The following is a 15,726-nucleotide window of genomic DNA, read 5'->3' on the forward strand; positions in this document are numbered from 1 at the left end:
TCTCTTCTTCTATACTAAGAATATATTATGTATTGGAAATATAATCTCATAGAACGAATACTATTCTCAGGGGAGTAACACCTAACTGTTGACCTTACTGTAAAAATAGTTATAATGCTTTGGTTTTTATTACCTGAAAAACTTCTCAAGGCCTTACTTAGAGAGTGGTAAAACACCACACAATTTTCAGTTTGAGCCCAAGAAATCAAATGAATTTTATTTCCCCTATTTACTATTACTTACATTCAAAACATGTTTTCTTCCAGAAGTCTTATATTTAAGTATTAAGATATTTAAACTGCCTTTGTGTAGGTAATAACTTAGAAGTTGGATATGCTTATTTTGTTTTCTGAGGCCTATAAAATGTAATAATTTTTGTTTTTTGTTATTAAGGGATGGTAGGATGCTGTTTGACTACCTGGCAGACAAGCATGGTGTAAGTGTTATTTTTTAAAATGTTTTACAGCTGTCCTGTTTTAATAAGGCTGATTAAAGACTAGACTGTACAGACAGATTTATGGCTTGGCCTAAGAATATAGTTTCCACATTAGTTTATTAAATGTAATATCTGATATGTTTTTCAAAACTTTGGTTTAGAAATGGTACTAATAAGAGAATACATGTTTATACTTGCCCTTAGGTCATAGAAATTCTCAAAGCTTTTATTTATTTCAGAATTACAATAGTTTGCATTTTACATTAGTCTCAACAGCAAACTAGTTATAGAATATAGGTTATCTTGTGGTATAACAAGTAGTAAATAAAGATAAAACTAATTTGAATTAGAAATGCTTTGCAAAGTAGAATTAAGTGATATTAGTACTTTACCTGCTTTTAGAATACAAAGCAGCCTTTGAAATTATCAAGGTCTTCATAAACCCCTAAATTCACAAATACAAAAATGTTTTAAGCTTTCGTAGCTATCTCCCAATCTGATTTCCCTTGTGTTAACTCAAAGTGTGAGGCTTTGCACAGTTCTTTAACTTGCATTTGAGTTTTCTCTCTTTATTAATCAATCACTGTGACAGGAGACTTTGACCACTGTGCAGGTTACTCTTCCTGATGTTCACAGCATGTTTGGCGGGTTTGTTCATGTTCTAGTTTGGAGCCCTTCTTTTAGGGTTCTTTTATTTTTCACTGTGCTTACATCGTTAACACTAAAAGTTGGTGTTATTTGGGGGCCACAGAGCAGAAGTTTACTATACATGTTACTTGTACAGAACCACAGGAATATATACATTGGGTAATTAGCTAAAGTGTCACCAGGTAAGGGACTCATGCTAAACCTTTAGCTATAATTCAAATTTGTATCGTAACAAATTATTATTAAAATTCACAATTGACTAATTCTTAATGTATGTTATCTTTCACCATGGTATGGTATTTATTTTTGGCGGCAGCTTTTGAGAAACTTTGAAAGAACTGACTTCTGGGGTCATTTAAAGAAGTGGATTGTAATTTTAAAACTCAATAACAAATGCAACTTTTTTTTTTCCTCTTTAGTTTAGGCAGGAATATTTGGATACACTCTATAGATATGCAAAGTTCCAGTATGAATGTGGGAATTACTCAGGAGCAGCAGAATATCTTTATTTTTTTAGAGTGTTGGTAAGTAACGTTTTTAATTTTCTTCTCTCTTACTTAGTTTCCCTTGGTTTCTCATAACATGTCTATAGATTTGGGTCTGTATATTAAGAATAAAGAAACTGACCAGACACGGTGGCTCACGCCTGTAATTTTAGCACTCTGGGAGGCTGAGGTGGGTGGATTGCCTGAGCTCATCAGTTCAAGACCAGCCTGAGCCAGAGCGAGATCTCATCTCTAAAAATAAGCCAGGAGTTGTGGCAAGCGCCTATAGTCCGGCTGCTTGGGAGGCTGAGGCAAGAGAATCATTTGAGTTCAGGAGAGAAGTTGCTGTAAGCTGTGATGCCACGGCACTCTACCAAGGGCAACATAATGAAATTCTGTCTTAAAAAGAACAGGAATAAAGAACTTGTTTGCAAGAGAAAAATGGATAGAAACAGGAAACCTTGGGTCAGGATCTCAAATTTGAAGAAGATTTAACTTACTCTTGTTGTATGTATGATTTTTAGCATTAGCAGACTTCTAACACATGATGGATTTGTTATTAGAACATTACAGCACAGTGTAGGTTCTTAATCAGGTTTACTGAATAGGTATGTTATTCCTTCCTTTACTGTAGTCTTTTATGCTATATACATTCCTTGAACTTGTTCTAAACAACTGAAATCCTAATGGCATTTAAAATATTTTATGCTTCAATAGTAACTTTTTTCTGTTTACCTTTGCCCTTGACTTACCTTAAAAGTCAATGGCTTTTTGATTAGTGAGATGTAGATGAGTTCAAATGGCACTATTAAGTACCCTGTTACTGTCATTTGTGTGTTTGACAAGTTTGTAGATTCAGGGCTTTTGTTAGGAAAGGAGAGTCCTATGAAGCCAAATTAAAAGACTCCAAATTGACATACTTCTTTCTCATTCTGTCTTCTGCTTAGGTAACTAATAAGCGCCTTCTTAGTTATCAAGATATTCTTGTTTTAATTAGCTTCTCGTTTGAGAAATTAAAATTTGTTTTTTTAACTTGGATTAGGAAGCAAGTACCTAATGTAAGTCTCTGATTTTCTAGTTAATTCTCAAAAGAGCCCTTTTGTCTTCTAACCTTGGAAGAGTCCCTTTCTTTTGTCTTTAATTTCTGGTACTTCTTTTCTTAATTTTCAGCTCTACATGCTATAAAAAAGACAAATTTTGCTGTCTTTGATTGTTTTCTAGATAATTAAATTTTCCCATTGGTGGGAGGGAGAGTTCAGTGCTAGTTCTGGTAATTCCTATACTGAAATTGCATAGACAACTTCATTTTTAAAAACTACCCACCTTCCTTCAAAGAAATTAAGATTTTATGTTTATTTCCAACTTTGAGTTGAAAAATTATTTTTCTCTTGCTGCCATTTGTAAATTAATTCTTACAGATTAGCTGTGGTTAGCTTGCAAGTGCATTGAAGGTAATCAGTGATGCTAAACTTGCAGTGACTTATCAGAAAATTCCATCAGTTTTACTTTGAATATTATGAGAGATTTAGGAGAGCAAAAGTTGATTACTTTGGAAATGTAAACAGCTTAAACCAGAATTGTAAAATCAGAAGCCTGGTATATGATTACAGGTACTTGAAAAGAGTTGGTTATTCATATCATTTGTTAATGCTGAGAGTGAATTTTGAGAATGAAGATTTAGTGTCATGTTAGAGTTGCAGCACAGTAAATTTATTGTTGCTGGTCAGTGAGTGACTGTGCCATTTTGCTAAGACATGGAAACTGAAGGTAACTGCTGGAAATCCAGATATTGAAATGCTTCTAGCATATCCACCTGAAAGCAGGTTGGTATGAAGAGCCAACTGTTGTGACATGGAGTTTAGCCAGAGTGGTATACATGAACCTTTTGAGGATTAAGAAACTTGCTGCACCGTGACAAAAAGCTTTTATACTAACACGTACAACGCGTTCTAGTTTTAATAGCATCATTATGTTTATTATGGAGTATGGTCTCATAGTATGAAAAGTTCTGCAAGTGACAGATACTATACTTCAAGATTTGGGGAATTTTTATGTTTACTTTTTCAAAATATGAAGCTCTAAATCAGTTTCCTGTCTTACAAAAATTCTGAGTTAGTTTTAACCTCTTGAATTGCCCTCAGAATCTTGTGCTGGAACTTAAGTGACATTTAGATGGAGCGATTGAATACTATGATAATGAACACAAAGTTAATATGCTTTACATTAAGAGCAGTCAATATATAGTTACTGAAAGTTTTTTAAATGTTATTTGCAATTCATATTTAAATTTTTTGCTCCATCTTATATGCAGAACATTTGAGTTAGGTGAGGAGTTGGTTACTTTTAATTGGCATAACAGCAGGCTGACAAAGCTAATTAAAAGAGTAGATTATATATTGTTTTTTTCTTTTGGTTTAGATACTAACATAAAATGTATGTATTTGAATTTTATTAATAGCAAATCTAAAAATTTTGTTTTAGAGTTGCAGTGGAAAAAAGTCTGTGTTTTGCTTTAGGTACTTAATTTTATTTTTTGCACTGGCTTTTTTGACTTTTGAATTCTTTTCTGGTAGTTGGTTATTCTTTTAAATCTATGGTTAGGGAAACATAAGCTATGAAAGAGCCATTGTAACTATGATCGGAGATTAGAATTTGACTCTCCGAATGACCTATTGTAGGTCAGTGTTGTATAAATTAAAGCTGTGTGACCCTAGAATCTGCCTTTATTTTTAAAAGACTTGGTGCATTTTTAGAGAGGAATTTTAAGGAATGTGTAGGTATACTCTGCTTGTGAAACCTCTTTAATTTATACCCTGAGCAATGTGTTAATTGAAATGCAGGGGTGGAACAGGTTGGGTGGGAATTTTTTAAACACTAGTTTTAAAAGATACTAACACTGGCCAGGGACAGTGATTCACCTCTAGTCCCACCACTTTGAGAGGCCAGGGTAGGAAGATTGCTTGAGGCCAGGACTTTGAGACCAGCCTGGGTAACATAGTGAGATCCCTATTTATACAAAAAATACAATATTTAGCCAGGAGTGGTAGTTCTGCCTGTAGTCCTAGCTACTTAGGAGGTTGAGGCAGGAAGATTTTGAGCCCAGGAGTCTGAGGTTGCTGAGTTATGATGATGACACTGTATTCTAGCCCAGTTGACATAGACTCTGTCTCAAAAAAAAAGTTCACACTGTTAATTTTTTTTTTATCTTCCCTTGCTATGCCTTTGATGTAGCTCCAAAATATAACCCATTTCCCTATTCAGCAGCTATTTGAATATCATAGTTTTGTAGCGGTCACTTTTTCCTACTTTAGATATGAAATAGTATTTACTGTTTGCTACATACTATTTTTATTTAAAAGCACATTTCCTAGAGTTTCAAGACAGCTTGAGTAATGAGTTTTGGAAGCTTTAGGATCTTAACTGAAGTTTGGACTGTGACATACCTTGATGTAATGTCGTTGTAAGAGATGTCTAGTTAATATAGTTTTTTAGGCATGGTTTTTCATATTTTAACATATGAACATATCTTGACTAGGTTATTTTTGGGTTTGGAATAGACTAATCGTGTATCTTAAAACTGAAAGCATCTTAGATACGATACATTTTAATACGACGTCCTTTGTAAGGATTAAATATTTTATCCTTTATAATCAAAGCAGTGATTTTATGGATTTGTATAATTGGTATTTTTTAATGTCGGTGAATATTGACAAATGCATATACTTGTGTGGCTGCCACTGAATCAAGGTAAAGAATATTCTTGTCACCCCAGAAAGACCCTCTGTGTCCCATATGTAATCATACTCCACTTCTGGCACTGGGTATTCATTGATCTCCTTCTGTCCTTATAGAATAGTTTTACCTATTCTAGAATTTTGTACAGGTAGAATGATACAGTATATATGTCTGTAACTGGCTGATTTTTAACAGCAAGTTTTTGAGATTCATTCTTAATATTGTGTGTACCAGGAGTTTGATTTTTTTATTACTCAGTAGTAGTTTATTTTATGACTATGTCATAATCTGTATTCATCTGTTGATGAACATTTGGATTACTTTCAGTTTTTGTCTATTACAAATAAAGTTGTCATGAATATGTGTTTACAGTTACATTTTGGGTGTACTGTGTGACAATAATCGGGGTTTCATGGTTACTTTTCAAAATATAATTTACCAGTTACATTGTTATTTGCCTGTTTTTAGAGTTTATTAGATGTTATTTAGTGTATTAAAATTAGTCAACTGCCCTGGAAGGAAGAATCTCAGGCTGAGTCCCTATTATGGTCCCCAAAGTTTAGGGTTATCTATTCATCCTTATTTTTATTTATTTATTTCTATCCATATTAGATAAATATATAGATGTATCTCTATATATCTATACCTGTCTCGGACATCATTTGTATTATGCATTATCTTAGATTTAGCAAGTTCTTACTGTAATCTCTACACATATTATGTCGTTTAAACAACACTACTGAAGTGGATTCTATTACTGTACCCAAACTACAGATGAGGAAGCTAAGGCACACACAAGGGGTAGAGCCAGAACACTGGTGATTAGATTTCTAATCCTGCACGCACAATTTTATTTAACTTGTAATTATGATTATATGCTTGACATTTAACTTAAGTGCTTCAGTGAAAGATTAAATCTGAAATTCCATTTGGGGGTGTTACCTGCACTGGCCTTAGTTGCTGCTGCTGCTTTATCATGTACAATCAGTTCGGAGTCATTTGGCCTCCATTCTCTTGCCCTGTTCTAGAGAGCCGTACTTTGTTTTTAGCCTGGTTTGTTTTTTGTTGTTAGCCTGGTCCTTAGAAGTATTTCTGGTTTGTGAACCTTGTTCACAAGTGGAGAAGTGGAGAGAAAAGTAGGGATGGCTTTCAGTCCTCCTTTCTGCCAGGCTAATACCGTGACATAAAATTTGTATATATATTTTGTGATTAGAAAGAAATGTAATTTTGGGCAGTGTACATTCTCTATGCATTACTTCCCTATTGAAAATGGGGCTTAAAAATAATCATCTACCTTATAAAGTTTTTCTTAAGATTATATGAGAAAATTTTTTTTTTTATTTGAGACGGAGCCTCAAGCTATCCCCCTGGGTAGAGTGCCATGGCATCACGCTCACAGCAACCTCCAACTCCTGGGCTCAAGCGAGTCTCCTGCCTCAGCCTCCCAAGTAGCTGGGACTACAGGCGCCCGCCACAACGCCCGGCCATTTCTTGGTTGCAGCCATCATTGTCTGGCAGGCCCGGGCTGGGAATTCGAACCCGCCACCTTAGGTGTATGTGGCTAGCGCCTTAACCACTTGAGCCACAGGCGCTGAGCCTATATGAGAAAATTAACTTTTACTCAGTACATAATCCTTTGATAAATATTATTAATAATTGTATCAGATGATGAGTCTGGTCCCCCCCCCAATTTCCACAACTCCTTCCATTTGTGTCATAATTTGGAATTTCTTTTTTGTTGTATGCATCATTTCTCCACAAGTCTCAGTGTTCTTTATTTTCATTCTAGTGATTTTAGTGAGAAATTTTCTGTGACTCTGACTTGGTTTCTCAAGTTTTATCTGCCTTAAATTTGATAAGTTGTGTATAAATTATCTGAAATGGCTTATGCTAAAATGGTGCTGATGTTTCCTAGTTTTAAAAGTTACTTTTTAGTTTCTGATGTAGACTGAATATTAAAGACCTGAGTTATTTTTAGTGTAAATTTTTTTTTTCTTTTTTTTTTGCAGTTTTTGGCCGGGGCTGGGTTTGAACCCCACCAACTCCGGCATATGGGGCTGGCGCCCTAATCCTTGGAGCCATAGGCGCCGCCCTTTAGTGTAAATTTTTTGAAACAGTTAAACCAGTGTGATCCAGTAAGGAGTGGCATTTGGGGAAGAAAGCTATAGGTCTTTTAGTAGGCTAGACAGATATATGAGGCATAAAATATACATTTTTTCCCTTACAGAACATTCAACAAGATAATTAATTATAATTGCTTAAACAGGTTCCAGCAACAGATAGAAATGCTTTAAGTTCACTCTGGGGAAAACTTGCATCTGAAATATTAATGCAAAATTGGGATGCTGCCATGGAAGACCTGACACGGTTAAAAGAGACCATAGATAATAATGTGAGTGACACTATTCTGAGTTATTCTCTGAAATTTCTATATATCCTTCATGTTTTCTGATGAAGAATATTTCTGTCTACTTTGAGGAGGCCTAAAATTTTCAGGTTAACTTTTATTTGTTGACCTTTTTGTTGACAAAAAAAATCATTGTCAGTAGGTTGAGTAGTTTTTCTGAAATTCGAAGAAAACAATCAAATTTCTTTTGGCTCTTAAGAGAACGTAAGTCTTTCTGTTATAGCTATTATGCCCCTTTTTTTAATGCCAGTGAAAATGACACTGTCCTATTAGTCCCACTTATTTTTTAAAGTCCTATGCAGAAGACAGTTATCATCCATAGTTAATGTCTAATAAAACTACTTTATTGTGGATGTTTAGTTCAATTCCTGCCTGTAAATGCCTTTCTGAAATAATTATAATTTGAAACTGCCATAAAGTGTGGTGGGCATTATTGAATCTATATCTAAGAATAGTGTAATAATACGGAACGTTTAGGATCATGTAGAGAGAAGGTACTGGGGGTCAGACTTTGATCATAATGACGCCAGTGCATGCCTTAGGAGGGTCTAGTTTTTAATTACAGTTTTGAAGTCAGAGATGTTTATTCTCTTCCTCTTTCTTGTATGTTAATATTTCCTGTGTATCCATTTTTTTAAATCCTTTAGTCTGTGAGTTCTCCACTGCAGTCTCTTCAGCAGCGAACATGGCTCATTCATTGGTCTTTGTTTGTTTTCTTCAACCACCCCAAAGGTCGTGATAATATTATTGATCTCTTCCTTTACCAACCACAGTAAGTTATTTCATTGTGTAATTTTAACTTTACCTGTATGAAATTATATTGATTTTTTTTTTTTTTTTTTTTTTTGAGACAGATTCTCAAGCTGTCACCCTTGGTAGAGTGCTATGGCATCACAGCTCATAGCAACCTCCAACTCTTGGGCTTAAGCAATTTTCCTGCCTCAGCCTCCCAAGTAGCTGGGACTACAGGCACTCACCACACCTGGCTATTTTTTGGTTGTAGTTGTTTGTCGTTGTTTGGCGGGCCTGGGCTAGATTCAAACCTATGTCTAATTTTTTACACTTAAGATGTACTTATTTCTAACATCTGAATTTATTGTCATTCATTTTTTTCCCTTCATGTGGTAGATTTGCTTATTAATTGAAAAGCTTAACTGTAACTCTTAAGTAATTATTGGATAAAGTGTATTCTATGCCCTTTAAAGTACTATTTAAAGCATGTTCCCTGGGTGGCATAGGCGTCATATAGAATCATAGTAGAAGAACTGAATCAGAACATGCATTTTAATAAGATTTGGGAAACTCAATATATACAACAAAGCAGTAGAAATAAGATACTAGGCCGTATTAATTAAAAAATATATATTTTGTGGAAGAATCCTTTTTATATCACCTTTTCTCTGCCATAGAGCTTTTCTTAATTGTTTTGATGATAACAGATCCACTGGTTTAGGAGCTAGACCATCTGTTAGCTAATCTCTTGTTTTTTTTTTCATTTGTTTGTTTTGGAGACAGAGTCTTACGCTTGCTCCAGGCTAGACTGCCATGGTGTTATACTAGCTCACAGCAACATCAAACTTCTGAGCTCAAGCAATCCTCCTTTCTCAGCCTCCTGAGTAGCTGGGACTACAGGTGCCCACCACAATGCCTGCCTAATTTTTTTGTTTTTATTAAAGACACGGTTGCTCAGGCTGGTCTTAAACACCTGAGCTCAAGTTCTTCTGCCTGTGCTAGGATTATAGATGTGAACCACTGTGCTTGGCCTAGCCATCATTTTTAAAATTTTATTTTTCCAGTTGAGTTCAAGTACCTCAGAAACTTCTGATTATTATTTCTTGTTTGGTTGGAACCACAAGAAACAAGACTGCTTTGTGAAAATACTTCAGATTATTTGAAGATGATTTTTACTTTTCTTTGCTTAAAAGGCTATCTCTAGTTTTGTTAAGTAATAGAGTTTCTCAGACCCTTTAATGTTTTAGTTGCCTTCCTTGAATAATTTCCACTTCATTTTTAAAGTCTGGATCTTGAAAATTTAAACTTTATTCTAGTATTATTATATACGCTTTATAGATTACAGTGAGAATATCAACTCCTTTTATTTATACATATATTAACGTAGCCCAACATTGTAATAACATGTTAGCAATTCATGGTATAGCTTATATTGACCATTGCTTATTTTTATTTATTTATTTTTTTAAAAGACCGTCTTGGTCTGCCACCCAGGCTGGAGTGCAGTGGACTAGTCATAGCTCACGGTAACCTTGAACTCCTGGGCTCAAGCAGTCTGCCATCTCCCTAGTAGGAGATACTGCAAGCATGCCCAACTGTGCTTGGCTAATATTTTTTTCTTTTTTTTTTTTTTTTTTTTGGAGAGTTAGGAGTCTTGCTGTATTGCTCAGGCTGGTCTTGAACTCTTGGTCTTACGTGATCCTCCTGGCCTCTTACAAAGTGCAGGTGTGAACCACTGTGCCTGGCCCTTGATTGCATTGTTCATTAGTCAAATATCACCTAAACTCTCTTGAGCTACATCTTATTTGTTAGCCTAAATAAAGATTTTATAGGGTATTTTTGCTATATTTTATGTCGATCTCTGCTCATTGTTGTGTGTCAAATTATCATTTTAACATTTTTCTAAAATGTATATTTTAATGTAGAAGAGTATAGTCTAGAAATAGCATTGGTAGGGCACAGTGGCTTATGCCTATAATCACAGCATTTTGGGAGGCCAAGGTGAGAATATCACTAAAATATGCCAGGAATTCAATCCCAGTCTGGGTATCATAGTAAGACCCCATTAAAAAATATGTTTTTAATTAGCTAGGCACTGAGGCAGGAGGATCTCTCGAGCCTAGGAGTTTGAGGCTGCTGTGAGCTATGATCATGCCATTGTCCTCCATCGTGGGTGACAGAGTGAAGCTTTGTTCCTTTAAAAAAAAAAGGAAATAAAGGATATAATACCTTTCTAATATAAAACACCAATTAATACAATTTGTTTTTAAATTATTTCTACAATTTTCTAAGTCTTGAAAATAGGTAATACTATAGTAATATTTTTGGATATGTTGATTTTATAGTCTAAACTGAGTCATGTTGAGAAAGCATGCTCTTTAAGTGTGTTTTAGGAAAATTTTTAAGACTCTAAAACATTTTATCTCTTCAGTTAAATTGTTCACCTAATTACTTGGATCATGTGCTCTAAAACCTGAAATGCCCTAAGTGACATTATCAGATCAGTTAACTGAGAGAGGAATTGTGAGGAGTTTTGTTTTGTTTTTTAAGTGATTCCATTAAAAGGACTATAGGTCCTGATAAATGTATTGGTAATTTTGTAGTTTAGAAAAGTATTGCAAATTGAGTATTGCAAATATATGCTGAAAAGTGATTGGATATTTGGAAGAAAAAAGGAATGGGATCAGAACTATCTTTGGGAATGTTTTTATAAAACAGTGGTTCTTAAACAGTTTGGTCTTAGAACCCATTCACACTATTATGAATTGTTGAGTGTAAGTTGTTTTTTTTGCATTGATTATATCTATTTGGTATATATGGTAAGTCCTCAATGTTTATAGGTTCTTAAAAATGTAGCTTTAAGCAAAATGACAAATAATGAATAAAACCAATCTTTTTCTCATGTATGTTATAAAGAAACAGTGTTATTTGAGGACTAGCTGTAAGTCATTTCCTTTAAAGTCATAGTTTCTAAGAACTCAGGGACAACGTTAAGTCTTCCTGTGTTAGACATGAAGGCACATTAAAAGTTTTCATTAATAAATGGTAAATTGATTAGATTTGACATAAATAATGGGTTTTCATGAAAAATCATTTTTTAAAACAAAAGAATTTAGGGACGCGCCTGTGGCTCAAAGGAGTAGGGTGCGGGGCCCCATATACCGGAGGTGGCGGGTTCAAACCCGCCCTGGCCAAAAACGACAAAAGAAAAAAAAAAGAATATTTGGAGTGTATGGAGAAAACCTAGCCTCACTACATGTAGTTGGAAAAGAAAGGTGTGTTTTAATAGCCTTTTTAGATAATTGTGAATACTTTGTAATAAAAATACAGTAAAATGCAATATAACTTAACCAGAATAATAGTAATTTATTTGTAATGTGGAATCTCAAACCTTATTGTTGAGCTGCATGTATATTAAACTGTACTGTATTCTGTATTATATTGTTATGTCTAGTACTTGGAATGGATCTTTTACCCACGTGTGATTTTATATCATCATCAGTTTTTTAGGAAATACCTGTGCAGTGAGTTATGCAAATATTCTAGTGTTTTGACATTATACAACACCAGAAGAACCATATTTGTTAACATTACTAACAAACCCACTGGAAAATGCTTTCAGTATTGGAAAGCTATCAAGCTCCCCGTGGCACATAAAAAAATTCCAACATTCTAGATTTTCTTGAAAGCTCTAATTTTATCATTTGTTTTCCTTGAAGAACTGGCTCACGTCATTTTGTAGAAAATGTCTGCCAGTCCCCAAGTATGAATAGCTTTGGTTTGTCTGTCATCCTTGCAAGTAAAAATAGTATTCTGTGAGAAAACCAACGAGTTCATCTTGTGACGCAGTCTTCACTCAAGTATTTTTCCTTAAGACAGCCGTGACACTGAAGTAGTGTATAGCAGACACACTTTATACATACTTACCCTTTAGTCATACAGAAGATTAAAAAGATTACCACATGGCTAAGTCTTTTTAGAAATCAATAATTTGTACTCCCTGATTGAGCAGATTCCCCATGGTTGGAACTAGCTTTTTATGAAACTATAAAGATGTAGTGGTGAAAAATACTACTAGCATGGTTTTCTTTTTTTGATCTTTTGTTGTTTTTTTTATTTTGTTTTGTTTGGAAACAAAATTATTTCACTCTTTTTCCCAGGCTAGAGTGCCATAGCCTCAAGCCTGCTGACAGCAACTTCACTGGGTTCAGGTGATCCTCTAGCCTCAGCCTCCCAGGTAGCTGGGCCTACAGGCATCTGCCATGGTGCCCACCTAAGTTTTCTACGTTTAGTAGGAGGGGTCTCACTCTTGCTCAGTCTGGTCTAGAACTGATAAGTTCAAGGGACCCTCTCACCTTGGCCTCCCAGAGTGCAAGAATTACAGGCCAGATGTGAGCCACTGCACCCAGCTTATGATACAGTTTGACTTGTATTGAGGTAAAGAAGAGTTTGCTTATTTTTATAGTAAAATAATTTTTTGTAATGTAGTAATGTAACCATTACAATCAATGGCCCAGTAAGAAAACCTTCACACCTGTGGAACTTTTCTTAAACAGAAATAGCCTGTTAGCAAAATGTAGAAAAGAAACTACTAGTAGCCTCCTAGTGGCTTGAAAAATACTGTGCTTAACTGTTTTCACTTGCCATAGGGTTAGGCTACCATTACATTTTCTTTCTTAGTAGTAATCTCTTCCTGACATATTTCGATTTCTTTTTTTCTAAGATAGGGTCTCTGTCACACTGAGTAGAATGTCATAGCGTTGTAGCTCACAGCAACTTCAAACTCTTGGATTCAAGCGATCTTCCTGCCTTAGCCTCCCAAGTAGGTGGGATTACAGTAGGGTGACCAGATTCTAACATCAGTAAGGCGGGACAACATGGGGGGTGCAGAGCGGGGGCACGGGGCAGGAGACTGCGCAGGGCAGGGCCTGGCAACAGGGCAAACTTTGATCAGCAGTTCTCGATAATCACTTCTCTGCAATTATTTATTACAGTTTAACATTATAAAATTAACAAAAATAATATAAAACTCATATTTTGGCAAAATAGCCATATGGCGGCCAAAAACCGTATATTCCCTTCTTGTTCTCCAGCCCGTTAGTGCATTCTTTCCAAAAATCGGGACTTTTTTAAAACGCCTCAGGACAAATTGATGAAAAGCGGGACTGTCCCACCAAAATTGGGACGTCTGGTTACCCTAGATTACAGGCTCCCACCACCATGCTCAGCTAGTTTTTCTATTTTTTAGTAGAGACAGGATCTCACTCTTGCTGGTCTTGAAATCTTGAGCTCAAGCTATCCACCTGCTCCTCCCAAGGTGCTAGTTGATTTTTTTTTTATTCTAACTCTGTTCATATGAAAACTTTGAGATGGCTTAACAGAACATTGTTTCAGCCGTTTCCTGGGCTATATATTCTTTACTTGAAAGTGCTATTTACTGTCCATTTTAGCATATAATTTGTATGTCTGCAATCAGGATGTGTTTGTCGGTTGTCAGTACAGATTTATGAAGGAAGTATCATGTTCTTATTTTTACTTTCTTAAATAGCACATTACAGCTTAATATGGCTGGGTGAGTGCACGTTAAATTGATACTTCACATAGATAGTGAATTGTAGGCTTTTCCCCCCTAATATAAAGCACTTTGGAGAGAATGTATACATTTGTCCTTAGGTGAAAGTTTAGATGCTAGTGCAGGTTTAAGTCTCTGAGGTCATGTGTACTACCATTTCTGTCATAATTTATTCTGAGTCTAAAATAGAGATTATTTACACATTTGGAAAATGTTGAACCTTTAAATGTAATATAATATATAGGGTATCAGGTGTAAGGTAGAAAGTGTTCATAGGCTATTTAGAGATGAGACTCTGCCGCTAAATGTAGATGCCATTAGGGAAAAGAATGCATCTGTAATGCAATGCCATATTACTCCTCACTTACAAAGATGCAAAGTTTTGGTAAAAGACTAATTTGTGTCTTAGTAAAAGTAACATGAATTTTCAGAGAAATTTCAAGTTTTGCCATTAATAGGTCAGTTAGATGTTGTCCAGAATTATTTGTCCTGATGGCCCTTTCTTGCATTTATTTTCTTTATATTTTCTAATTTTATCCTGGCAAGAAAACTGTGTGTGTGTGTGAGTGTGTATGCACACAGGCAGGCATGCGGACGTTTTCACTTTCCCTTAGCTCAGGATTATCTCTGAGGTCCCTGTCCCCTTGAAGGTCTCCTTAGTGTCCTGTCCTTTTTAAAAAAAAAAAAAAAAATCCTGCTCTTCCTGAACCGCCCTTCTCTTTTTTTTCTTCTTACTAAAACCTACCTGTTTGGCTCAGATCTGGCTCAGGTTTGCTACCTTTATAAAGTTATTGGTGTATATTTGTCTACCTTCTACCTAATATTTAGTTACTTAGTGCCTTTAAAAGACAGAAAAACAATAATCTTCTGACTGCAGTCTTAAACTTCTGGACTCGAGCAGTTCTCCCACTTCAGCCTTGCAAGTATCTAGAACTAGAAGGGTATACCATCACATCTGGCTAAAGTTTTTTGTTTTAAGAGATGGAGTCTGTCAGTGTTGCCCGGGCTGGTCTTGTACTCCTGACCTCAAGTTATCCACTCACTTTAGCCTCCCAGAGTGCTCTGGGATTACAGGTATGAACCATCAGGCCTGGTGGCTTTTCATTTTAAATAGCTAAAAAAAAAAAAAGGAAAGAAAATAATTTATGATGTGAAAGTTATGTGAAATTCCAATTTTAATGTGCATAATTTTTTTTTTTTTGGAAAACGGCCAGTTTCATTGATGTGTGTCTCTCTCTAATCTGGCTGCGTTTGAACTGTGACCATAGAGTTTAGTAGAGATAGAAATCTAATATTGCACTTTCGTGCATACTACCTATTTGGTACACTGCAAATCCCAGTGCTTCCAGTTATGCCTAGATAGTATTTCTCATTCCGCATGTATTGCCATATTGCAGCATTTTATTTATAGATATAATTTTTTTTTTTTTTTTTAGACAGAGTCTCACTTTCTCACCCTCAGTAGAGCCCCATGGTATCATAGTTCACAGCAGCCTCAAACTCTTGGGGTTAAGCAATCCTCTTGCCACAGCCTCTCAAGTAGCTGGGACTACAGACCTGCACCATGATGCCTGGCTAGTTTTTCTTTTTAGTAGAGATGGGATCTCGCTCTTGCTCAGGCTGGTCTGGAACTCCTGAGCTCAATTAATCCACCTGCATGAGCCACTGTGCCCAGCCTGTTCATATATTTTTTATTGCCAGGGCATAGTTG

At 35.5% G+C, this 15,726-nt stretch overlaps 1 protein-coding gene across 1 annotated transcript in view; it reads left to right on the forward strand.

The window, feature by feature from the left end:
• Window positions 1-15,726, forward strand: part of EIF3E (eukaryotic translation initiation factor 3 subunit E) — a 43,271-nt gene that overhangs the window by 10,554 nt on the left and 16,991 nt on the right. Inside the window, exons 4-7 of the mRNA XM_003782410.2 lie at window positions 394-436; window positions 1,504-1,608; window positions 7,571-7,696; window positions 8,359-8,483. Coding sequence (XP_003782458.1) covers window positions 394-436; window positions 1,504-1,608; window positions 7,571-7,696; window positions 8,359-8,483 — 399 coding nt within the window. The remainder of the gene's footprint in view (window positions 1-393; window positions 437-1,503; window positions 1,609-7,570; window positions 7,697-8,358; window positions 8,484-15,726) is intronic.

The sequence above is a fragment of the Otolemur garnettii genome, unplaced genomic scaffold (genome assembly GCF_000181295.1).
Source record: "Otolemur garnettii isolate 467f Iridium unplaced genomic scaffold, OtoGar3 scaffold00004, whole genome shotgun sequence".
NCBI classification, from domain to species: domain Eukaryota; kingdom Metazoa; phylum Chordata; class Mammalia; order Primates; family Galagidae; genus Otolemur; species Otolemur garnettii.